The sequence below is a fragment of the Mangifera indica genome, chromosome 7, assembly GCF_011075055.1.
Source record: "Mangifera indica cultivar Alphonso chromosome 7, CATAS_Mindica_2.1, whole genome shotgun sequence".
In the NCBI taxonomy this organism is placed as follows: Eukaryota; Viridiplantae; Streptophyta; class Magnoliopsida; order Sapindales; family Anacardiaceae; genus Mangifera; species Mangifera indica.
In genome coordinates, this window is record NC_058143.1 from 14,817,022 (window position 1) to 14,841,051 (window position 24,030).

A 24,030-nucleotide genomic window follows, 5' to 3' on the forward strand; every position below is an offset into this window, starting at 1 on the left:
CTAAATAATTGTCCGAATTCTTATTCCAAAGTATAAATCTCTTGGGGTCATTTGATTCATATACAATAAAGATTATCCTGATAGTATTTTGTTTATTATTTACATTATTTTATTTATTTTATTAATAATAAAATATCATGGTAATCTTCTATTACCAATGATAATGTGATAAATAATACAAGTGGTAATTTGATTATCATATTCACCTTAGGTATTAAAAGATTACCAAGATAATCTTGATTTTATTATAATTATATTTTTATTTATTATTTTTTTGACAAAAATAATCTTATTTTCAATACATATAACAAGTAATATAAAAAATATTTTAAAATAATTATACTTAAAGACATTTAAGTAAAATAATTTATTAGTATTCTTTTATTATCTCTAATTAAATATAATAATTATTTATACCTATTAAATTTTATCTAATATAATAATTATTTATATCTAATAATCTATCTTTAAAATAATTATTCAATTTCATTAATACAATATTTTCTAAACTAATTGGGAATTAAACTAAAACTCATTAATTTTATAATATAAATTTGAACATTGATTAACAAAACCCAACTATAGTTTACCCGGACAACAGAGCATTCTGACCTGACCCGTTATCCATTCTATGTGGCTCCCAATTATCCCTGAGATATGTCTCAAAATCCAACTGCAATCCATGTAAAACTCAAGAACACAGTTCACATCAACTTCAGCCGCCAAATTCTTCTTGAGTTCTAGTTATTATTTTCTGCATGGAATTTCAGTGGTAATTTCTCTCCCTCTTCCTTGAAACTTAAATTCCCAGAAATCATTTAAAATGTCACTATTTTCAGCTGAACTTGTTCCTCACAACCTCCTCTTTACCGCCCAACAACTGAATCTCACTTCACATTCACACCAATGTACTGTTGTGAGTTGCAGAAACCCTAACCCTAATGAAAAAAGTACCAACTTTAGAGACCCACCAAGGGCCAGGGTCTCTGCTGAAACAAGACCAACCCATTTGGTATCTTCTGATGTGAAAGAGACCCAGTTCATGAAACTTCTTAAGAGGTCCATGAAGAAAGGCATGTATGATGAGTCACTCTACTTTCTAGAGTGTATGGTTAGTAAAGGTTGTAAACCTGATGTGATTATTTGTACAAAGCTCATTAAAGGGTTGTTCCATTCAAGAGAGAATGAAAAGGCTGTTAGGGTGATGGAAATTTTAGAAAAATATGGTGAACCTGATGTTTTTGCATATAATGCTTTGATTAGTGGTTTTTGTAAGGCTAATCAGATTGAATCTGCTAATAAAGTGCTTGATCGGTTGAGAAGTAGAGGTCTTTCACGTGATGTTGTCACTTATAATATATTGATTGGGAGCCTTTGTAGTAGAGGGAAGATTGAGTCTGCTTTTAAGGTTTTTAATCAATTAATGAGAGATAATTGCCAGCCAACTGTCATTACCTACACAATTTTGATACAAGCCCTCATGCTCAAAGGTGAGAACGATAAAGCTCTGGAGTTTTTGGATGAGATGCTATCAAGAAGGCTGAAGCCAGATATATTTACTTATAATGCAATTATTAGAGGAATGTGCAAGAAAGGCATGGTAGATCAAGCTTATGAGTTTATTAGGAGCTTGAAATCTAGAGGTTGTCAGCCACATGTGATATCATACAATATATTGTTACGTGCACTTTTGAATGATGGGAAATGGGATGTTGGAGAGAAGCTAATGAGTGAAATGATTTCCACTGGTTGTGAGCCTAATGTTGTTACTTATAGCATTTTGATTAGCTCACTCTGTCACGATGGCAAAATTGAAGAGGCGGTGAATATATTGCAGGTTGTTAAGGAAAAGGGATTAACTCCAGATGCTTATAGTTATGATCCAATAATTGCTGCATACTGCAAACAGGGGAGATTGGATCTGGCAATTGAATACTTGAATAATATGATTTCTGATGGTTGCTTGCCTGATATAGTGAACTATAACACAATTTTGGCTTCTCTCTGTAAGCATGGCAATGCTGATCAGGCTTTGGAAATCTTTGAGAAGCTGAGTGAAGTGGGTTGTCCTCCGAATGTGAGTTCTTACAACACAATGTTCAGTGCATTGTGGAGTTCTGGGCATAACATTAGGGCGTTAAGAATAATATCAGAGATGCTAAGCAAAGGGATTGAACCTGATGAGTTTACTTACAATTCACTTATATCATGTTTGTGCAGAGAAGGATTGGTGTATGAAGCTGTTGGGTTGTTGGTGGACATGGAAAGCACTAGATTCCAACCATCGGTTATTACTTATAATATTGTCCTTCTTGGATTGTGCAAGGCACGTAGAATCAATGATGCCATTGAAGTATTAGCAGCAATGGTTGAGAAGGGATGCAAGCCAAATGAAACCACTTATGTATTGTTAATTGAAGGGATTGGTTTTGCTGGATGGCGAGCTGAAGCTATGGAGTTGGCCAATTCCCTTTTTACCATGGATGCTATTTCTGAAGATTATTTCAAACGTTTGAACAAAACCTTTCCTTTACTTGATGTATACAATGAAATCACTTAATTAGATTCCAAGAACTAGCTTCTGTTGATCAATTTTCTCCACAAATCTTTGGAATTGACTGCTCTAAATGTATTACTACTCTGTCTTGTTTGATAACTCTTCTGTTGATTCTCATCACTTATGTTTCGACTTTCAAGGCAAAGAAGATTCTGACAAAAAAAAAAAATCAACAGAAGAGGTAAGTATGGTTTTCTCAATCAGAAGAGATTTCCAATCATTCAATGGCCACTGTAATTTATTCCTTATTGAGGGTTCATTTTGGTCATATATGTTATGAGGGTCCATAGGTTTGATTTTGAAGATAGAATAGAATAGAGGTTGATCTGTTATCCATGGACAAATTTCATCCTGTAGTCTTTGAGTTTTGATAGTAGTGAAGGAAAAGATCATTGGTAGCAATATTTTACATGTTAGTATGTTTTGTTAGTAATCCATATCCAAGTCAGAGTTACTCAAAAGAGAATGTGTGAGTATTAGGCTTACGATTTTGTTTTTGATATAATTTCTTGTGAAGCATGTACAAGAATGGCCAACTGGGCAGAACTTTTGAGTAACTGATTGTTTTTTCATTTCTTACTTAACCAATTTCACATATTCATACTAATTTCAAGTTCCATTGACTCTGATAATTTGATTATACCTGATCAGTATTTTTCCTCTTTTACCTGCAGAAATTATATGGGAGATGACTTGTAACAAAATATTTTATAATCCAAAAACCTGTTCAGTGTCGAAACTCTAAATGACAATGAGAATTGCATGACTGAATGCTAATTGAATTCTTGCTAGAAAACATAGAGAGAGAAAAAAATGATATGGCAAATGACTGGAGATTTCTATAGTACCGTGTATCAAACAAGCCCCATATGGTACAATCTATAACAGAATTGTGTCTTTAATGATTTACAATTCGCTTGCATACAGGTGCATTTGTTGCAGACAATGAGAACATGCAGTGCAAAAAAATTCACATATTTTTCTTGCTGGTTTCCATGGATCCTTTTTTTCTATAGACACAAATTAGCCAACAATAATTGAGCAAAATACTGATCCCATTGTCCTTGCATCTGTTTATCTCAATTTCTTTCTTTATTTCTTGGTGAATTTCTTCTGTGAAATGACAATGAATCTGAAGTAATTCCCTTGCCATTAGAAAATTTAGCTCAGAATGACAGTATACAACATTGAGTTAAAATACCCCATTGACACCGCTCAAAGTCATTTAAATGGAATGTACATCCTTATGTGGTACAAATTCAGAGAAGCTAACATCATCTTCCTGGTAAAAGAATTGACTATACTATGGATTCTGTGGGAGTGGCTGTTTCTGCAGATGAAACAACTGCAATTGCAAATGGGTGAATAAAGATGGGGAAAACACATAATGAGCATGTATATTTTGTAAATCCTTTCAGCAAAATACTGATGTCAAGATTCCAGAAAACATATGATAACACTGAAGTTTGCTTAAACGCTTCTTCAATTCAATCTGGTACCTTCTTTAAAAACCTTCCACTCTATCAACTTTTCACGCAACTTGCTAGCCTCTTCTGCCATTCCAGCGTCGGCTACACTTTTAAGTATTGTGGAATAAGTTGCTTCGTCTGGCTTAGATCGAAGGGAGATCATTAATTCTAGAACTTGTATTGCCATATCCAGCTTCTTACTTCTACATAATCCACGGACAATTCTCTTGTAAGCACTATTTCTGATCCTATGGCCTCTTTTACCCATTTCTCTCAGTATCTCTACTGCTTCCTCAATCAGATCTGCCCGGAAAAACCCCCAAATCAAAGAGCGATGAGTAATATCATCAGGAATGATCCCATTCTGCGGCATTTGACGATATAATCCCATTGCCTTCTCCATGGAACCCTTTTGAGCCAATCCATTAATCACAGTATTGTAGGTGATCAAACAAGGAGAACAATAACTGCCATTCAACAAGTGAAGTAACTGAAGAGCTTCATCCACCATTCCCTCTTTACAAAGAGCACCTAGGAGGGTATTATAAGTTACAATATCAGGCAAACAATTCTGGGAAACCATTTGATTATAAAAGTTGATTGCTCGATCCAAAAGCCCATATTTACACAAACCATTGATCAAAATGTTAAAAGTGATCACTGTTGGATGATGAGAGGTTTCATTCATGATTGCAAGAATCTTATCTACTGCATCCCAACACCTACGGCTACTGAGAGAATGGAGGAGTGTATTGTAAGTTACAGTATTTGGCTCCAATCCATGAGAAAATATATTGTAAATGACCACAGCTGTATCCCCATATCTCCCTTGTCTACAAGTGAAATTAACAAGTGAATTGTAGGTAACAATATCAGGGTAACAACCCTCAGTAGTCATATCTTCCAATACTTCCATAGCACGTACAGTTCCACAGTGCCTGCAGACTAACTCAATGAGAACAGTGTAGGTAATCAAATAGGGAGGACACCCCTTTCTCAGCTGCTCTTTCCAAAACCCAATAGCCTGCTCAAATTTTCCATTATCAAACATGCTGCGAAGTATCGTGTTATAACTAATCACATCCGGTGCACAGCCACTCACGCTCATTTTGTCTAGGAGACTAATGGCAGATCTTATATGTCCTCTCCTACAGAGACCACCAATCATCATGTTGTATGTAATAGAATCTGGAATCCCACCAGACATTACCATGATTTCAAGGACCTTGGAAGCTTTATCTATCAGATCAACTTTAACAAGACCACGAATTAAATTTATGCAAGAAGGAAAGTCAGGAATTTGACTACGACGTGCCATTATATCAATCAACCTTGTTGCCTGGGTTAACTTCCCACTGATGCATAAATTGTGAAGAACTTTATTGTTGGTTTCTTCATCATTTTCAACAAAGGGCCCATCTAAAGATGGTAATGAAGAATTTTGAGGCTTTCTTGTAATCATCTTCCCTTCGAAATTTGTATTGCCACCCAATAAATCACTGTCTGAGCTCCATTCATCTTGGTAAACTTCATTAACTCTGTCAACATAAACACTTCCAGGCAGTCCTTGGCACTTAACACAGAACATGTTTCTTCCCACAACAAGATTTCCTTTCCAAAAAGAACAAGATCGAGTTTTGTGATTAAACTTGATTGAAAAGTGACGAATTCCACGTTTCGGGTCAACTTGTTTCAAAGTAAGCAAACAATGAACCTCAGTTCTAGAATTCGGTGAAATAACTGCATAGTCCATCTCCAATGCCCACTTGATAAACAACTTGACAAACAAATTCTTTCAAAATACTAAGCAGTAACTGAACATGTTTAGTAACACAAAAATTATTGCAGCTAAAACCAGTTTATAATAAAAAATAAAAACAATGTGTTTATGTTCTTATTTCCTAGTTTCCACCTATATTGAAGATCATCCAGTGATCATTTTCAGCTTCGTCTACCCTTATGAATGAGATGAGTAATCTACCTGTCAAAGTTCAGATATAAAAATTAGCCAAGAAATTTCCCTATGAGTTTCTCAAAACAATAAAAATAAACATGGACCAGAAACATTTAGCCAAACTACCTATGTAACAACTTGCAGATGGTTAATCAAGGAAAATCTGATTAAAGTAGAAATACAATCACTAAGCTCTTAACAACAACCAATTTCATATTTCCATTTCAGTCGAAAGCGCCCTTCAAATTTACAAAAAGTAATAATAAAAATGAGAGCAACAGACAGCAAATAAGAGAATCTCTGGAAGTCGAAGCTCAATCCTCAGAAATCCCAACATATCCCAAAACCCACCTCACCAAAATCATACGTAATTGATTGCCCTACAAATATGTATCATTTAATCCTACAGGTTATAACACGTCTAAAACCAGAAAAAATAAAACCAAAACCAAGTTTACATATCGCTGTGATATAATACAAATTAATCCTCATAAACTGACTAAAAGACAACCTTTCATCACCTTGTTTTTCAAAATATGCAAACTACTCAAACAACTGCATTCCATCTTTATGCAGGAAAATATACAAATTATTTTCTTTTATTAGCTATAATTTACTCCCAAAAAGTAACAATGTCATAGCAATTGAAAACAGAAACTTATCTATTTATGAATAAAATCCAACAGACATACATTGACAAAGCATTTCTTTCTGCAACATCAAATCCTAGAACACCATTTCCAAAGCTCACTGATTTGGCGGAGAATATACAAATGTTTAAATCACAGCTAGGAGTAAAAAAGATACAGAGAATTGTATAGACAGAAGAACAAGCTAAAACCCTAAACCCTGGAGGAAAATGTCTTGAACAGAATGAAATTACCAGGTCAAAATATAGAAGAAAGCCCGGTTGGCAGTTCTGGATAAAACTAGGGTACTGCTGAGGGTGAGTTATTTTGCCACCCAAGATTTGGTTCAAAGATCTTGCGCACTCCTACATTGGTACAAATAATACAATTCACCCAAAATTAAAATACAATAAAAGGGCAAAATAGTCAAACATTTAACTTTACAAGTGTTATAAAAATCAAAAATAAGAAAATAAAAAGAAAAACAAAGTCTTCTATCCTGTTTCTTTTCTTTGATCTGGAAATATCATTAAAAAAAATTTAAATTTAAATTTTCTTATATATATAATTTTTTTTATCATTTAAACAATCCTTTAAAAGTAAAATACAAAAATGGTTTTAAAAAAATGTATAAATTTTTAGAAATAAAATTGTTATTTAGCTGTAACAAAAATATAAGACATTTTTATCATTTTATTAAAACATTTAAAAGGCATGGAAATATGAATTCCAAATTTAAAGGGAAAAAGGATTTTAGAACGAAGTTTGGGTGGGACATTGTAATTCAGCCTAACAATGATAATGTAGCCCTTCATTTTGTGGTGGCTCACATTCTTGCACTCGTTTAATGGCTGAGTTTACATTGTGTCCAAGTAGGAAAGGTTGTTTGAGGGAGGTAAAATTCTAATTGTTGAGAAGTAACTTACCAAATGTTCTGAGTGATTGATGAATATGGTAGAATTAAATCCTAATTAATTAAAATCTGTATTTTGTTTTGTCCAAGTAGAAAACAAAGTAGTTTAATGATAAAGATGGAAGCATATATTAAAGCCCAAGAGATTCCCACCCAAGGTTTAATGCAATTACAAACTTTTATTGTGAGATTTCAAAAACCTAAATATACATCCATCATTTAACTTTTATTAGAATTTTTTATTACATATAAGAGTAAAATCATCATTTTACTAGTAATATTAAAAAATATATAATTTTATTTCATTTTCTCTACAAGTTTTGAAAACTTACATTTCACCATAATCTCAATTTTGAAAAGTGACTCCCCCCCCCCCCAACCCATCTCTAGAGTTTTCTTCTCTCCAACAACGATGGCAGCTACCAGCTCCTCCATTTTCTTCCATTATCCCTCTACCACTTTTGATGATGTCCGATGACGAAGCTCGATAATTGAAGACGAAGAGTCTTTGTCAAATCAACTCCAAGCAAAGAGAATCTATTTTTTTCATCAATTTGGTTTTTAAAAAAAAGACAAATCGTACAACAGAAGCTTCATTTGGAGTCTATTCAATGAAAAACGTGACAAATCTGGAGAAGATGGTTGGGGTTTTTTCATCTTTGACTTGTCATTAGTCAGGGCTTCGTCGTCACTGAAGAGAAAAAACCCTAAAAACATAGGGGTAAGTTACTTTTTAAAGTCAAGGTTAAGTTAAATTCTCAGTTTTAAAACATAGGGAAAAGAGAAATGAAATAAAATCATGTTTTTTCAATGTTATTTATAAAATAATAGTTTTATCTTTAACTTTAATAAAAATTATATGACAAATAAATATTTAAGCTTTTAAAATCCTATAGATAAAAGTCTGTATTTACACTAAACCTTAAGTGAAAATAAGTCTTTTGGCCGATATTTAAACAGTGGAAAGGTGGCCCCGCTAACTCGGGGAAGCTAAGTCGTGGCCAAGGTTTGATCAAATCGAGATTTGTATACATTTTGGAGATTACATTTCCATATGGAGGGTATTCTGTAAGTGGTTAAGATAAAATCCATTTTGGATCCGAATAATGAGTTTACATTTCTAGGGCAATGCAATCCATTTTGAGAACAGGTTGACATAATTTTGCAAATTGAAGCTGGAAATTTACCAGATTCGGTATAAAATATTTGTTCAGTTACCAGGACAATGTTCAATATCTATAATGAATTCATTTTGGTTCTCAATTTTAAAGGTTTAAACTGGAATTATGCATATTGAAATGGGTTTAGCCCTAAAAATATTTCGCAAATTAGTGTAATGGAATTAAGTTCACATATTTAACCCTTAATATGGTAAATTGAGAACTCACATTGGAAAATTAATGTTAATTAGGTTGTTTAAATTTTCATTTTAATTTTAATGTAAGAAGTAATTCTGTCATTATACTATAAAAAAAGGCAATTCAATTCAGTAATTCACATTCAAGTATACAATTAAACAATCTAAATTAATAATTTAAATTATATTTATTAATTAAAGTATTTTGATTATTATTTAAAAAGGTAAATCATTAAATTAAAACCCTAAATTAATAAAAGACATTAAAAAAATTGGATGGCAGGTAATATTTTAGATCTTTAAAACTTATGGGGCGGGATTTTTTTAATGGACTAAACTTTGGATGGGGATAAGTAATTTGGCTAAATGTGTAATTAAAAGTGTGTACACATAGTATTGTTTTGGATACCCAATTAGGTACCAAAACTAGATATAAATAATTATATTATATTAGAAAGGAGCAATGGTATATACACATAATTTTGAATACCTAATTAGATACATATATTATATGTTATTATATAATAAAATATTATTTTATCATTAATTTAAAATTATTCAATTATATAAATAATACATTATTTGAATACTCAATTAAATACTCGAAATCGAATATATACGATTGGATATTATTTTATTATTAATTTAAAATCACTCAATTATATAATAATACATTATCTAAATACTTAGTTATATACTCAAAATTAAGTACATATGTTTTGTCAAAACACAATAAAAAAAAGTAATATTATATGCACAACTTTACGCATAACTAATAATATATTATTTTGTGATTGAATAGTTTAAAATTAGGCCAAAGAACTATTTCCTACCGAAGTTTTGATAAGTTCTTAAAGTCACACATATGAGATTTGAAAAACTTTAAGTCTTACCCATGAGCCAACTATGGTTAAAATTTTTTGTTAGAGACGGGGTAAAATCGTTATTTTACTAATAATATTAAAAAAATTAAATTCATTACATTTTCCTCCTATATTTTAAAAACTAACAATTTTACTCATACTTAAAGTTTTTTAATTTTGAAAAATCACATTTCCCCTTCCCCAAACTTAGGGTTTTTTTTTTCTCTCTTCCGACCACCATCTTCGACGCCGATGACTTCCCCCTCCACCCCAAAATGTTATTCGACACCTTTTCTCTCCAAATCTTTTTCTTCTCGATGAAGAGATTGGTCTATTTGTCAGAGACAAAAAGATTTAGAGAAGGGAGATCTTCGTGTTTTGTCGTACACCAACCAATGTTTTAAGGTAAAGAGGGGAGGTCTTCGACATTGAAGATGGTGGTCAAAGGGGCGAAGGAAAAAACCTTAGGGTTGGAGGGAAAATTATGACTTTTTAAAATTAAAAAACTTTATGTAGAAGTGAAGTTGTTAGTTTTTAAAACTTAGAAAGAAAAATATAATGTATTTTATATTTTTTAATATTATTAATAAAATAACAATTTTATCTTTGCTTATAACATAAAATTTTAATGACAGTTAGCCTATAGATAGAATTTTAAATTTTTTAAATTTTATAAGTGTAATTTTAAAAATATATCAAAACTTAAGTAGGGATAAGTCTTTTGAACTTAAAGTTGAAAATAAAAATAATATTTAATTATATAATAATATATAATTAATTGTAAACATAATTGTATCAAAAAAAAAAAGACAAAAACAAAAAACAAAACAAAGACACCTGACAAGAAACACGCATGCATGACTCATCCATCCACCCACCCACCTAATGACCAAACAAATACAAGAAAGGGCAAATCCATGGGACCCGCTCCTGTAAATAATATATAATAATAATATTATCATTAATTTGCCACTTTTATAGAAATTATAATTTCTCCACGTCACGCTCCTGCCTTCGCTTCAAGCAACAAAGCGTTTTCAATTACCAAACAAAACAAAACAAGACAAAACAAAATCGCCACGCAACCCCTCTCCCTCAAACCGCGTAAGTGTCCGCTGTCCTCCCCTTTTATCTCCCCTATTTCTCACGTTTTTTTCAATTTCTCTTCCTCCAAACTTTTAACTTTTTTTTTTTCCTTTTCTTTAAGAAATCTCTGTAAATATTTTACTCTACATGTGTTGCGCATTTATTTTTATCCCCAAATTGCCCCTCAAAATATTTTCTTCTAACATATGATTTTCAGTGCTTCATCTGCAAACATAATTAAGGCCATTTAATACAAGGTAACTATTTATTTTTATTCTAACTCCAAAAAAAAAAAAAATTAAAAAGTAAAAGAAAAACATAAGAAACACAGTAAGTTACAAAATTGCTTTTAATTTGTTTATTTTTATTTGTGTTCTAGGGCCTAAGGGCTTGAGGTCTTTTTTTTGTTTGCTACAAACTCTGTTGATTGCAATGACCCAATAATGTTTCTTCCAGATTTGCCCTTATTCAAGTTCCTTGTGATTTATATTTGTGATTCTGAATACCCAAATTTTGTTCTAGATTTCTAGGGTTTTTTTTTTTGACTAATTCAGAAAGTTGATCTAATTTGTCATATCTGGATTTGTGGGGTACTTGGTACCCCCTTGAAGCCATACTTTTTCCTGTAACTGTTCAGACCATCTGGGTTTGGTTTGGGGTTAGGGTTAGATCTGAAATCTGATAATAATCTGATTGATTATTACTTTAGATTTTTTTCTTGGTTTTTGGGATAAGGGTTTGAGGTTTAATTTTTTTTTGTTTAATTTTCTGAATTTCCTAAATTTGGTAATTTATTCTAATTCGGTGTATTAAAGGAGTTTGAGCTGGATTGAGTAAACTGAAAATTGCAGACTCTTGGATCAGGACCTTGTAAGCCCAAAGCTTTATTCTTTTGATTTCTTGTTGATTTTGTCCTTTTATGTAATTTTACCTGATTGCAGTGGGCATTCAGTGATGAATTCGTAATTTTAGGATTTTAAAATTAATTATTATAGTTAGATTGGCTGATCTTGATTTAATTGTGGATAAACTGTGGTGTCTGTGTGTGCATGTAGGTGATGATGAAATTGACTCGAGTTTTATGAAAAAATTGTTAGGGTTTTGGATCAAATTAATTATGCTTGAGGTCTTCTAATGGAAGATTTTAGTTGGATTTTTGAGATCACCAGCAAGATTTGTTTTGTGAATCTGGATTCAGCTGCAAAATCATCTTGGATCTTCATTCAAATCTTTATTTAAGAAGACAAAATTGAAGTAAATAGATATTCCCAGAAGATAGGTGAATAGTGAATCTGTCCTTTAAATTGAGATGCTAATTCAAATTTTGATTCATTAACACTGAATACATTACTTTGCTTTTGATGGTTTATGTGATGATTTTCTGTAGTAAAGCTGAAAAGGAGTAAAAAAAGATATCTGTGAGATTTTATTGTGATGACTGAGCATGGAGCTCTTCAATATTATTGGTGATGGTTGAAGTGATCTCTAGGCTAAGTAGATATTAGCATGCTAATGTCCCTTTTAAGCAGAAGATGCTGAAGTATTTTAAAGGTTATAATCAGGTTTACATGCTATTGGTATTTTGGATGGAGAGACCTTTGAGTAATTAGGATCTTCTTTCTCTTGAAACTTTTCTTGAAGTTGCTGCTTTACTCCAGATTTTATAGTTGTAAGGGATTTGTAAGTGTTTTGTTTAACAGAGGGTAAAACACAAACCTCTGGGTGGGGAGGGAGGGAATTCTGGAATAGGTATCAGTCCGCATCATGAAATTGATTATGAAAGTAATTCTATGCTCTCTCTTCCCCCCTCCTTCTCCCTCCTTTTGCTCTAGGATAGAGCCAAGTTTCAGTTTGTTAATAATATATTTGCTTATCAGTTAGAGCAAAGCACGTACTTTTTTTACACCCTTTGCAATCATGCTTTTCTTTTTTACCAAATTATGGTTTCCTATAGAACACCAATTCTGTGCAGTAGAATATGATAATGTAGCATGTAGTATAGATTATGAACTAGATCACAAATTTTAACTATAATCATCTATTATAAGTTTTTTATTGGCCATTTTTTGAAGATACTACTTTTTGCACTAGCTACCATGGAGTTGTACACTAACTTTGTTTTACTGCCAGGTTATAAGCCCTAAGATCGGCCGTTATCCTGTGTATTGGAATTTTAACTTAAATTGCTCACTTTAACCTTTCAATTATGATTTATGGACATATGGCCTATTGTCTTTGTCATACAGTAAATGGGGACAGAACTTGTGAGAGTTTGCGTCAAAGAAGAGAATGATGAAGTTCCATCAGTTCCACCAGGCTTTGAGTCATGTGCATCGTTCCCCTTAAAACGGGTACAAGATGTTGAGAAACATGATAATGACATGAAAAGCAGTTGCTCAGCTTCTGTAAGTGCCTCTGAATCACAGCAAGTTCAGTTAGAAACTGATGGTGGTGATTCTGATGGTGCGAAGATGAGGCCCCTTCGGCGTAGACCATGGATAAACTATGGGCAGTTTGATCATAGTTCAGAGGATGAATCTGATTCCAGGAAGCTTGGTCAAGTAATGCTATTAGAATTTTTCCTCTTAAAGTTCTGCTTTCTAATTTTCTTTGCCTGAATTTAACAATATAACCTATAATATTATTTCTGGAGTTCTGCATGTCTTGATAGTGACATATTTTCTGTTTGTTAATGCAGAATTTTACTGTAAAACCTTGTCTTCCTAAGGGGGTTATCCGTGGATGTCCAGATTGTAGTGATTGCCAGAAGGTTATCTTTTGAAACTTCTGTACACATTATTTTACATCACTAAGATCCCCTTTTATTCTTTCCTATCTTATTATCATAGAGGCAATTACTGCTGAAGTACTACAAAGTATTTGACATTTGCTGTTTGGCTGGTGATCATAAGACTAGCTGAAGCTCTGTAGTCTGGACTTTGCTTTTGATATATTCCTTCCTGCTTCTTGTCATAATTCTTTTATAGTCTGTAATTGATTTATGGATGGAACAGGTTACTGCAAGTTGGCGTCCAGAAGATGCTTGCAAGCCTGTCCTTGAAGATGCTCCTGTATTCTATCCTACTGCAGAGGTCTCTATAATTGTTCTCAGCAATTGAATTATGTGAAAACAAAAACTGGTTTTCTATCTACTGCTTGTAAAATCTGGCATCAGAATTTAGATAACTGAACTGTTTTATCCTTTTTCAGGAATTTGAAGATACTTTGAAATATATAGCTACCATTCGTCCAAAAGCTGAACCATATGGAATATGCCGGATTGTTCCCCCGTCCTCTTGGCAACCTCCTTGTCCACTTAAAGAAAAGCAGAAATGGGAGAGTTCTACATTTGCAACCCGTGTGCAAAGGGTTGACAAACTTCAGAATCGGCATTCAATGAGAAAGATATCAAAGTTCCAACAAAACCATAATAGGAGAAAAAGACGCAGATGCACAAAAATGGCTGTGGACTGTGGAACTGATTGCAGCAATGTCCCTGGAACTGGTTATGGCGGATATTTTGAGGATGAGAGATTTGGGTTTGAACCTGGCCCAGAGTTTACTCTGAATAAATTTCAGAAATATGCAGATTTTTTCAAGGGTCGATACTTTAGGAGGAATGGGAATGATATTCAAAATATGGGAGTTAATGCAGCCATGCTTCAAGAGAACTGGGAACCATCCGTGGACAATATTGAGGGGGAATATTGGCGGATAGTTGAGAAAGCAACTGAAGAAATAGAGGTATGACATGTGAGTTGTCACAGTTTTCTGGTTTATAAGTATTAGTTGATTTGCTTCTTTGCTAGCTCTTTGTTTTGCTTATCAGATATCTCTTCCTATTTTCTCAAAAGAGGTTGTGAAACTGAGCCCTTAATTGTATGCTGGTTCGCTGTGCAGGTCCTATATGGGGCTGATTTGGAAACTGGGGTTTTTGGTAGTGGTTTTCCTAAAATGCCTATTCAAGTTGGTTCTGCTTCAGATGAGCGGTACATAAAATCAGGCTGGAACTTGAATAACTTTCCACGGCTACCTGGATCTGTCCTCACTTATGAAAGCGGTGATATATCTGGTGTTCTTGTACCATGGTTGTATATAGGGATGTGTTTTTCTTCCTTTTGTTGGGTAAGAACGCATAACATTTTTTCATTGGATACAATGAATTTTGGTTTTTCTTTTGTAAACATTGTATTTTAACATGACAAATTCCAACTTTCAGTCAGATTACTGCATCCAAAATAAATTTACCTAATGAATTAACTTATTTATTTGTTTGAATCAAAATTTGAGCTTGTTTAAATCTGAAGCCATAGTTTTGTTAATCTGTTCTAGATTTTGATGTTGCTTATTTATACGTTTTGTTTTACATGTGCGAGAACAGCATGTCGAAGATCATCACTTGTACTCTCTAAATTACATGCATTGGGGTGCTCCAAAAATGTGGTATGGTGTTCCAGGAAACAATGCCCTTAAATTGGAAAAGGCTATGAGAAAGCATTTGTCTGATCTTTTTGAAGAACAGCCTGACCTGCTTCATAAGCTAGTAAGTAGATATTCATGTGTTTTTTGGTGTTATCTAGTCTAATAATGAATTTAATTTTTTAGAAGCATGATATACGCATGCTTGCATGCACAACATTCTGTAACATTTATGTTTGTTTAGTGATTGGGAAGGCATAAATCGGGTTTTACTATATTTATTTTAGTTCTTGGGGATAGAAAGCTAAATCCTGCTAATTTTAAAATGAATGGCTGTACATGTTGCAGACTCAATTTGGAATTGGTCTCTCTTGTTGTTCAGGAAATGCTAATAACATTGTCGTTCTTAGCTATAGTTCTTTATGATTTATGATTTTGTTCCTCTCTCTTTTCTCTTATATTTGGTGCATTTTAGTCTATCTTGTTGCTTTTTGCTTTTCTCTGTGCTTACTTATAGTCTGTTAGAAAATGAGGTCTCCCTCAAAGTGTACCTGAAAAATCTCTGATTTCCTTGCTTGCGATGTAAGTTAAAACATTGCTTTCAACATACCACTCCATAAAACCTTTGCCTTACAATCCTACCAAAGGTATAATGTTTCTGAATCAACACTGAGATACTGGGAGCTGAATCAGAAAGGTTTCACTGCCTTAAAAAGTTTAGACCATATTTTTCAGGGATGGATAAGAAATAAATGCTGAATGATCTCCGCCTCCCTTTAACACATTAACACCAATTAGGTGATAAACAAACTTGTGATCTATTCCTCTGATCAGAATCATAGTATTAACCTTTCCTGGGGTCGCAGTCCTACAATAATTTGAATCTTACAAGAACTTCTGCTTTAGACATCATCTGTACTGATTGAAATAATAAAAATGGACTGTAAATCAAACCAACTGAAGTAGGATTTTCATTATGGCCTCCAAAAACTACAAGCCATTTTTTAATCATCAAGTGAGAATTCTCTATTTGAGAAATAAACTTATAAACTTTTTATGCTTCCTAATCATTTATCTTGTCATATACATTATGCTATATTTTATGTCAGCCTGAACTTGTTCTTTCATGCAGGTTACACAGCTTTCCCCCTCCATACTGAAATCTGAAGGTGTACCTGTCTATCGCTGTGTTCAGAATGCTGGAGAATTTGTTCTGACCTTCCCTCGAGCGTATCATTCAGGATTCAATTGTGGCTTCAACTGTGCAGAGGCAGTGAATGTAGCTCCTGTTGACTGGTTGCCCCATGGGCAGATTGCTATAGAGCTATACCGCCAGCAGGGGCGTAAAACTTCCATCTCCCATGATAAACTTTTGCTTGGGGCTGCAAGGGAAGCTGTTAGAGCTCATTGGGAGCTTAATTTACTGAAGAAGAATAATTTGGATAACTTAAGATGGAAAGATTTGTGTGGAAGGGATGGAATCTTGGCAACAGCACTTAAGGTCAAATTTGCCTTTTTTATTCTCTTCTTGATTGGACTTATTTTATATGGCAGATATATTGTAGTTGAAATAGTACTTGTGACAAAAATCAAGCAGAAATTTGGAATTTTTTAAAGCCAGGACACCAATGATAAAATTAACTCCAAGCAGGATATCTAGAGTAAAAGCAAACTCAGAATTACTACAAGGAAAATTGTGGATCTTGCATTTTAAAGATTTTTTAATATAGAGCTTCTGGCCTAGGTTTTGAGCTCCTAACAGGTCTACTTTTTATAAGTATGCATGCTACATTAATTTAATTGTGAGTACTGCTATGCATCCTTAGTACTATCCCACATTTGTTATCCTAAGTGATGTGTCTTCCTAGGTAGTATTACCTTATATTTTACAAGTCAGTGCCCATAGGAAGAATCATCTTTTAGATGGAAGCTTTGGGAATAGACTTGGGATACAGTGGCACTACTCATCTGTATATATATAACCGTAAATGCATAACAGCACATTAATTAAGTGGTGCATGAAAATCTAGATATTTTTTGGTTATTCGGCGGCTTTATTTCAGCTCTGTTAGGTCAAAGTGGCGTCTCTGTTTTACATATTAGTTTAATTTATGGAATTGTTTTTGTGAATTTCACACGAAAACCTGAAACATTAATTCTGGACTTACTAAACCTGTAACTTCCCAAAGTATACACGTTGCAGACAAATATGCACATGTAATTATAACTTTACTCTTCTGATTTTGTTCATTTCTGCTGTTTAGACTCGTGTAGAAATGGAGCGTGTGAGGAGGGAATATTTTTGCAGTTCTTCACTAGCAATGAAAATGGACAGTAATTTTGATGCCACTAGTGAGAGGGAATGTGTTGTATGCCTTTTTGACTTGCACTTGTCTGCGGTGGGTTGTCATTGTTCCTCAGATAAGTATGCCTGTTTGAATCATGCAAAGAATTTCTGCTCATGTGCTTGGAGTGCCAAATTTTTCCTCTTTCGTTATGACATCAGGGAATTGAACATCCTTGTTGAAGCATTGGAAGGGAAATTAAGTGCAGTTTACAGATGGGCAAGACTAGATCTTGGACTGGCCCTGAGTTCATATATCTCCAGAGACAATGTGCAAGTTGATAATTTATCTCATTCCATTTATGGCAAGGTACTTAAAGATGTGAAATCTCAGCCTACAGAAGCCAGGATCTTTGGATTAATGTCATCTCAACAAAATAATAATCCATCAGAAGCTATGTTGCCCTTGAAAGACATGAAAATATCATCTACATCTGACAAATCTTCTCATGTAATTGAAATAAAAAATTCTAACTTGAAGTTGAGGACTGAAGAATCTATTCATTTGGCTTCCAGTCCAAGACAACCTGTTTGTCAGTTCTCTCAAGAAAATATGTCATATAATACAGATCAAGCTGACCAGAAATCTTTATTAAATAAGCCTTCAGTTTTGGGAAATAACACTGTTATACTGCTTAGTGACGACGAAGATGACGAACCAAAAGAGACGGTTTCAAAAAGATCTACAGGAAGCTCTGTAAAAGATGTAGAATATTCTGGGCAATCAGCTTCTTCTGAAGATAAAACAACCACATGTAGTCATGATAAAGTTCCAGTCTTGTTTGCCCCAGTCACTAGTGCTATATTAACGAGTCAAAAGGATTTGTGTACTGTATCTGATGTACAAAGGATTAATTGTCCATCTAATACTGTGCAAGTGAAAGCTGAACATCATCCAGATGGTGGAACATTGTTGGAATCTAGTCCACCAGAAGTTTCCTGTCTTGTAGTCTTTACAAATGAAGAATCTGGTAGAACTCTTTCAAATTCCACAATTAGTGGGGAGACCAGTTGTCATAATGTGTCAAATGTCGGGAGTAACCTTGAGCATCTTCCACCATGTGAAAATGGAAATTCTAACTATGAGGACAGTCATGAAAAGTTGGGAACACCTTCCACCTCAAATTTAGCAAGCAATGTGAGAAATAATACAGGGAATCCATCTTGCTCTCAAAACAACTTAGACAGATCATTCCACCAGAAAGGTCCTCGCATTGCAAAGGTTGTGCGGAGAATCAACTGCAATGTTGAGGCCCTGGAATATGGCATTGTGCTTTCTGGAAAGTTATGGTGTAACAGCCGGGCAATATTTCCCAAAGGTCAGCATATGGCTTCTTTATAGAGATAATTAATTTTAGAGAGATGGCCAACTACAAGAAGAAGAAAAATACTTACGTGAATTTATTTTACTTGGTGCAGGATTTAGGAGCCGGGTTAGGTACATAAGTATTCTAGATCCAACAAATATGTGTTACTATGTTTCAGAAATTCTTGACGCAGGACGTGACAGACCGCTCTTTATGGTAATTAGTTTTTTCCCCTTACCCAAAACTGCTATTTTGCCGTACACATTCTACTTTTGCTCTTCTGCAAGTCTCTTGCAAGAATTCTTGAGAAAGTAATTTTTCCAGTGTTGATACGACTTCTGATGATGATATATTCATAAAACAAACTCATAGAAGATTTAAATGAATGATTGCTGCTGTATCCAACTGCTAAACAATTACTGAGCAAGGTCAAATTTTGCTTGCTGACACAGCTACTTTGTAGCCTCTTTTTGCTTGTATGGAGAAGAAAGGGTTATTATTAATTGAAGGACACTTATTTTTAAAATCTTAAGGAAACACAAGTTTCATTTGTATCAATAAACAAATATCTTTATCATCACACACTCTTCTATATACTTTTTATCAATAAATGGACACTTTTTAAGAGACATCAATAAAGTTTCCTTTGAGTGAGAGAAAGTGTCTGTTTATTGATATAAATGAAACTTACGTCATTTTTCTCGAGTTTTGAAATTAGTATCCTCTAAATGATTATAACCACCCAAGGAAGAATCAATCTAGTTTGATTATCAACTTTCATTCCAACTCCCTTCACACAAATAATTCAGCATCATGTCATTTGAATTATGTTGTCATGTGCTCTGTTAAACTAAGGCTACAATATATTTTGGTTAGCCTAAGAGATTGTAATCTAGAGGATAAATATCATGGGTGTTTTTTTTTTTTTTTCATTCTTTCAGTTTCACTAAACTGCAGAAAATCAGTAAGTTTATATCAAGCTGGCATGACATATTCATTTAATTTTCAGGTTTCCTTGGAGCTAAGTCCCAGTGAGGTATTCATTCATATTTCTGCTGCCAAATGCTGGGAAATGGTTAGAGATAGAGTAAATCAAGAGATAGCAAAGCAACATAAATTGGGAAGGACAAACCTTCCTCCTTTACAGCCTCCTGGGAGTGTTGACGGCTTTGAAATGTTTGGGTTTTCTTCTCCAGCAATTGTGCAGGTAAATCAGCCATTAGGACTGATGACAAGATAATCTATGCAAGAACTTCCGGGAATTGCATTCCTTTTGCATGTGTCTTCTTCTTCTATTCTTTTTTTAACTGTACTTTAGGTTGTCTCTTGGTTGATGTGGGGTTTGAATAAAATCTTCGAGGGTTAATTTTAGGACCTCTAATTTGAACTGCTGGACTAAGGTTGACATAATGAGAAGAATCATTAGACTTTAAGTATTATTAGGTGCTTCAATGCAATGTATTATTATTTGTGATAGAGTCTATCAATACATGTTTTATGGTTGTGCATGTGATGTTTTTTCTTGTTCTTTTTCATCTTTATTTTAAGCAAGAAGTCAAGGTTCAAGAGATGGTTGAAGCCTACTGAAAACATAACATTGTCTTCAACCTTTTGAACAGAAAATCAATCGATAATGGAAGTTGGTTTGTTTTCTTTATTGATCTGTTGATTTCCCCGTTTTCAAACAAGTAGCTTGAAAGTTATTGCTGCCATGAGTCAGTTAAGACTCTCTACGAAATGTTCTACATTGTTTTCTTTCTCTTTGTTATTCCATTGTTACGAACACTGTGAGATAGAATATCTTGAAAATTTGTATCTTTCATTTGTTTTCTCTTCCTCTCAATCTTCTTCGCCCTTCAATGGCTCAAGCAGTAGTGTATCATATGATTTCATGGCTCCTTAGTTTATTACTTCATGATAGACATGTTCATTAAATATGATACCTGGTTCAATTTTCATTTCTTTTAACAGGCCATAGAGGCAATGGACCGTAATTGTGTTTCTATGGAGTACTGGGACTCCCGACCCTTCTCCCGGGCTCAAATGCAGATTCAACAACCTTCTCAAAATGGCAGTAACTTAAATACAGCGTATGGGGATCAAAATAGTCAGGATTCACCGGTTGGAGCTGAATCAATTCTTAGAGGCCTCTTTAAGAAAGCAAGTCCTGGAGAACTGCATTCACTTCATAGCATTTTAAAGGACAATAGACCAGCAGGTGATCGATTCTTGCTGACTCAACTTCTTAAAAAAGAGATTTACAATCGTCCCCGATGATTCATTATTTTGGATCAAAACTAAACATACCATGGCAGTTTTGACTTTGTAAATTCCCCAGTTCTTGCATTCATCTAGCACATGCACCCACTATTCTCATTCATCACTTTATTCTTTTTGTTCTTCGTAGATAAAGAAAATAGAGAGAAAATAGTTCATGGAATTCCATTTCTGGGAATTTCAGCCAGTGGATGCTACCCCCCACCCTGTCCTATTCTAACAATTACTTATTTGGGACACTGTATAAAACTTTAGTCGAGTTGAAAAAGCCTATGGATCTTCCTTTTGTTAAAAACAATTAAATATGATTCGGCCTAATGTACAAAATAGTTTCATGTTGGGCTCATTTTGGTTTATGTCAGTTGGGCTTTTTGTTGCCACACTTAACTTCTGTTTGTTTCATCCATGAAATTATTTCTCTTGGCAGGGCAGGATTTCACATTTACTATTTTTTAAAATTAAATATGAGAAAATAAATATGTTGCATCAATCACCTATAATTAATATGGTCTTATAACCAGTGTTTATAAATAATCCTAAACATTATTAATGTGAGCGCAATGCGGTGATAGTATTTAATTTATCATTAATGATACACGCGGTTATACATAAAAGGCTTGCAATAAATTAATGTTATGTGGATATATCAAGAGAGTTGGGAATAGTTAAAATTCTTTTCTTTTTTTTTTTCTGATATGGTATGTAAGGTTATGATCTACAAAATTATGAATAGTGATGGAGGCCTTGGGATATAGCCCACAGGTTGGCTTGATGTAATGACAATAAATAATAAAAAATATGATAATTAAAATTAAACAAATTAATAAAAGGGAGAAGGACTATTTCCCACCCATGTTTTGATGCATTCTCAAATTGGAACCCACGGCAGATGAAAATCCAGTTTTCCCACCCGTGACCAAACTGCCGTCCAATTTTTCAGTTAGAGACAGGGCAAAATCGTCATTTGCTATTTAAAACCTTAAAACTTTTAAATATTATCGTTTCCCCCTCCAGGTTTTAAAAAGTAATAACTAACCCATCCTCAAAGTTTGAAAAGTTTAATTTCACCCCCTAGGGTTTGCTTCCTTCTCCGGCCACCACCGACGGCCGCTGCAATCGATCGATGGGAGATCTCCGACTACAAAGGACGACGAAGGACGACCCTTCGTCGCCCAAATCTGGACGACGAAGCGTCGTCCAGATCTGGAAGAACAGACGAAGGACGACGCTTCGTCGTCCTTCGTCGTAGCGTCTGGACGACGCGACGAGCGACGAAGGACGACGAAGAGTCGTCCTTCGTCGTCTGGGTGGAGCGACGAAGCGTGCGACGAAGAGATCTCTGTCTCTTCGTCGCATTGTGCGACGAAGAGATCTCCGTCTCTTCGTCGCACCGTGCACCAGGAGAAGGAGATCTCCATCTCTTCCTTCTTCGGCCACCACCGTCGTCGCACCAGCAGTAGGAGGAGGCAGGTGACTACGCCGGAGACGACGTCGGGAGATGAAGTTGAAAATGGGGGTGAAACTGCTAGTTTTGAAAGTTATGGGGGGCGGCTGTTTTTTGAAAAATTTGGAAACCCTAGGTTTGGGGGTGAAAATGTTAGTTTTCAAAGTTTAAAAACTTTAGGTTGGGGGTGAAATGTTAGTTTATAAAACCTAAGGGGGGTGAAAGAAACCCTCACAACAATTTTGGGATGAATTTTGCAGAAGGGCATTTTTGTCATTTCATCTAACAAGGGTAAAATAGACATTTTACCCTTATGCAAACAGAAATCATCCATTTTAACAGCTCACGGGTGGGAAAACTGGATTTTCATCTGCCGTGGGTGCCAATTTGAGAATGCATCAAAACATGGGTGGGAAATAGTCCTTCTCCCATTATAAAATAGTAGGTTAGTCTATCAAGAGCCTGCGAATGCATGGTCTAGAGACAGGTTTAGGCACATCACGATCCGTGAAAACGACAAATCACATTATATTTGACGTAACTCAACTCATTGTCGTATTTAATTCCATAGAACTAATATCATATTTTGAGCATTATTTTATTTTTTACCCCTCTTGAAATTGCTCAATGTTACGTGTGTCAACATCTTTAAAAAGTTAAAAAAAAAAACTAAAAACCCTTCGATAATATAAAAAAATTCCCTTAAAAATATCAACTAGCACAAAACTATCACTATATGATAAAAGCTATTTATATTTTCAGATATATTAATAAATATAAATTAAACCCAAATAAGTTAGGTAAAATCCAGCTGGTCGTTACAGTAGTTGGACAGGAAAGTCTAATAATGGTATAGAAACAGTAGCAAATCAAAGCCTAATAAAAATACTTGATAAAACCCTTCTGTTCCCTGACTAGAAACAACTGAGCGCAGGTGGGAAAAAATAGATTTACTTTTGCAGAGAGAGAGAGGTGATCAGCTTATCCATTTTTGTGTAAAAACTAAGAAAGAACTGTCTACTCTTAATGGAATTAATTAAGTTGACACTATTTCTTGGTTTCAACAGCTAGAGATAGCTATGACTACGAAGACACTGAGTCTGGGTCACAGGAGGGACCATTTCTGTATCTGATACAGTAAAAAAAGTGACCCAATTTGCAGGATTCAGATCCCAAATGCAGGAATGGTGTTTCTTACTTTAAGTAGAAGTTGCAGAGTTTTCCTTTACTAGTATTATGTAGACTGGTGAGGTTTTTTAATTCTCATTGTTGACTATCATGATGAAAAATATTATTGGGTTCACAAACATTCTCTTTTTCCTCAAAATTTACACATAAATTAACAACGTTGGAGACTTGGAGCTTGGATTTGATCATCAAAATCTAATATTTTAGCTGCCTGCGAGTGATG

General features: G+C 34.2%; 3 protein-coding genes across 5 annotated transcripts; 2 read left to right on the forward strand and 1 right to left on the reverse strand.

The window, feature by feature from the left end:
* The first annotated feature begins 601 nt into the window (after positions 1-601).
* On the forward strand, positions 602-2,656 carry LOC123220372 (pentatricopeptide repeat-containing protein At3g04760, chloroplastic). Its single transcript, XM_044642575.1, has one exon. It carries the CDS (start codon positions 824-826, stop codon positions 2,558-2,560), a length of 1,737 nt encoding a protein of 578 aa, XP_044498510.1. The 5' UTR covers positions 602-823; the 3' UTR covers positions 2,561-2,656.
* Positions 2,657-3,690: 1,034 nt separating this feature from the next.
* On the reverse strand, positions 3,691-6,877 carry LOC123220141 (pentatricopeptide repeat-containing protein At1g08610-like). Of its 2 annotated transcripts, none has more exons than XM_044642168.1 (2): positions 6,673-6,877; positions 3,691-6,007 (listed from the first exon to the last, which is right to left on the reverse strand). In XM_044642168.1, the coding sequence occupies exon 2, from the start codon at positions 5,777-5,779 to the stop codon at positions 4,040-4,042; it is 1,740 nt and encodes a 579-aa protein (XP_044498103.1). In that variant the 5' UTR covers positions 5,780-6,007; positions 6,673-6,877; the 3' UTR covers positions 3,691-4,039. The 2 variants fall into 2 exon arrangements, with proteins under 2 accessions (XP_044498103.1, XP_044498104.1); XM_044642169.1 differs by lacking the exon at positions 6,673-6,877 and adding an exon at positions 6,107-6,638.
* Positions 6,878-10,976: 4,099 nt separating this feature from the next.
* LOC123221213 (putative lysine-specific demethylase JMJ16) lies at positions 10,977-21,521 on the forward strand. 2 transcript variants are annotated; one of them, XM_044643985.1, is made up of 12 exons: positions 10,977-11,085; positions 13,075-13,389; positions 13,527-13,598; positions 13,843-13,920; positions 14,039-14,572; positions 14,729-14,953; positions 15,210-15,371; positions 16,380-16,748; positions 17,512-18,910; positions 19,011-19,114; positions 19,908-20,105; positions 20,870-21,521. In XM_044643985.1, the coding sequence occupies exons 2-12, from the start codon at positions 13,078-13,080 to the stop codon at positions 21,173-21,175; spliced, it is 3,759 nt and encodes a 1,252-aa protein (XP_044499920.1). In that variant the 5' UTR covers positions 10,977-11,085; positions 13,075-13,077; the 3' UTR covers positions 21,176-21,521. The 2 variants fall into 2 exon arrangements, with proteins under 2 accessions (XP_044499920.1, XP_044499918.1); XM_044643983.1 differs by lacking the exon at positions 10,977-11,085 and adding an exon at positions 11,193-11,698.
* The last annotated feature ends 2,509 nt before the right edge of the window (positions 21,522-24,030 follow it).

What these genes read in the sequence shown, in the direction of transcription:
- LOC123220372 (XM_044642575.1), top strand. Translation starts at nt 824, where the DNA reads ATGTCACTATTTTCAGCTGAACTTGTTCCTCACAACCTCCTCTTTACC.
- LOC123220141 (XM_044642168.1), bottom strand. Translation starts at nt 5,779, where the DNA reads ATGGACTATGCAGTTATTTCACCGAATTCTAGAACTGAGGTTCATTGT.
- LOC123221213 (XM_044643985.1), top strand. Translation starts at nt 13,078, where the DNA reads ATGGGGACAGAACTTGTGAGAGTTTGCGTCAAAGAAGAGAATGATGAA. An exon ending in CTGACCTGCTTCATAAGCTA is followed by an intron (nt 15,372 to 16,379) that starts GTAAGTAGATAT and finishes TCTTTCATGCAG; the next exon opens with GTTACACAGCTTTCCCCCTC. An exon ending in TCTTGGCAACAGCACTTAAG is followed by an intron (nt 16,749 to 17,511) that starts GTCAAATTTGCC and finishes TCTGCTGTTTAG; the next exon opens with ACTCGTGTAGAAATGGAGCG.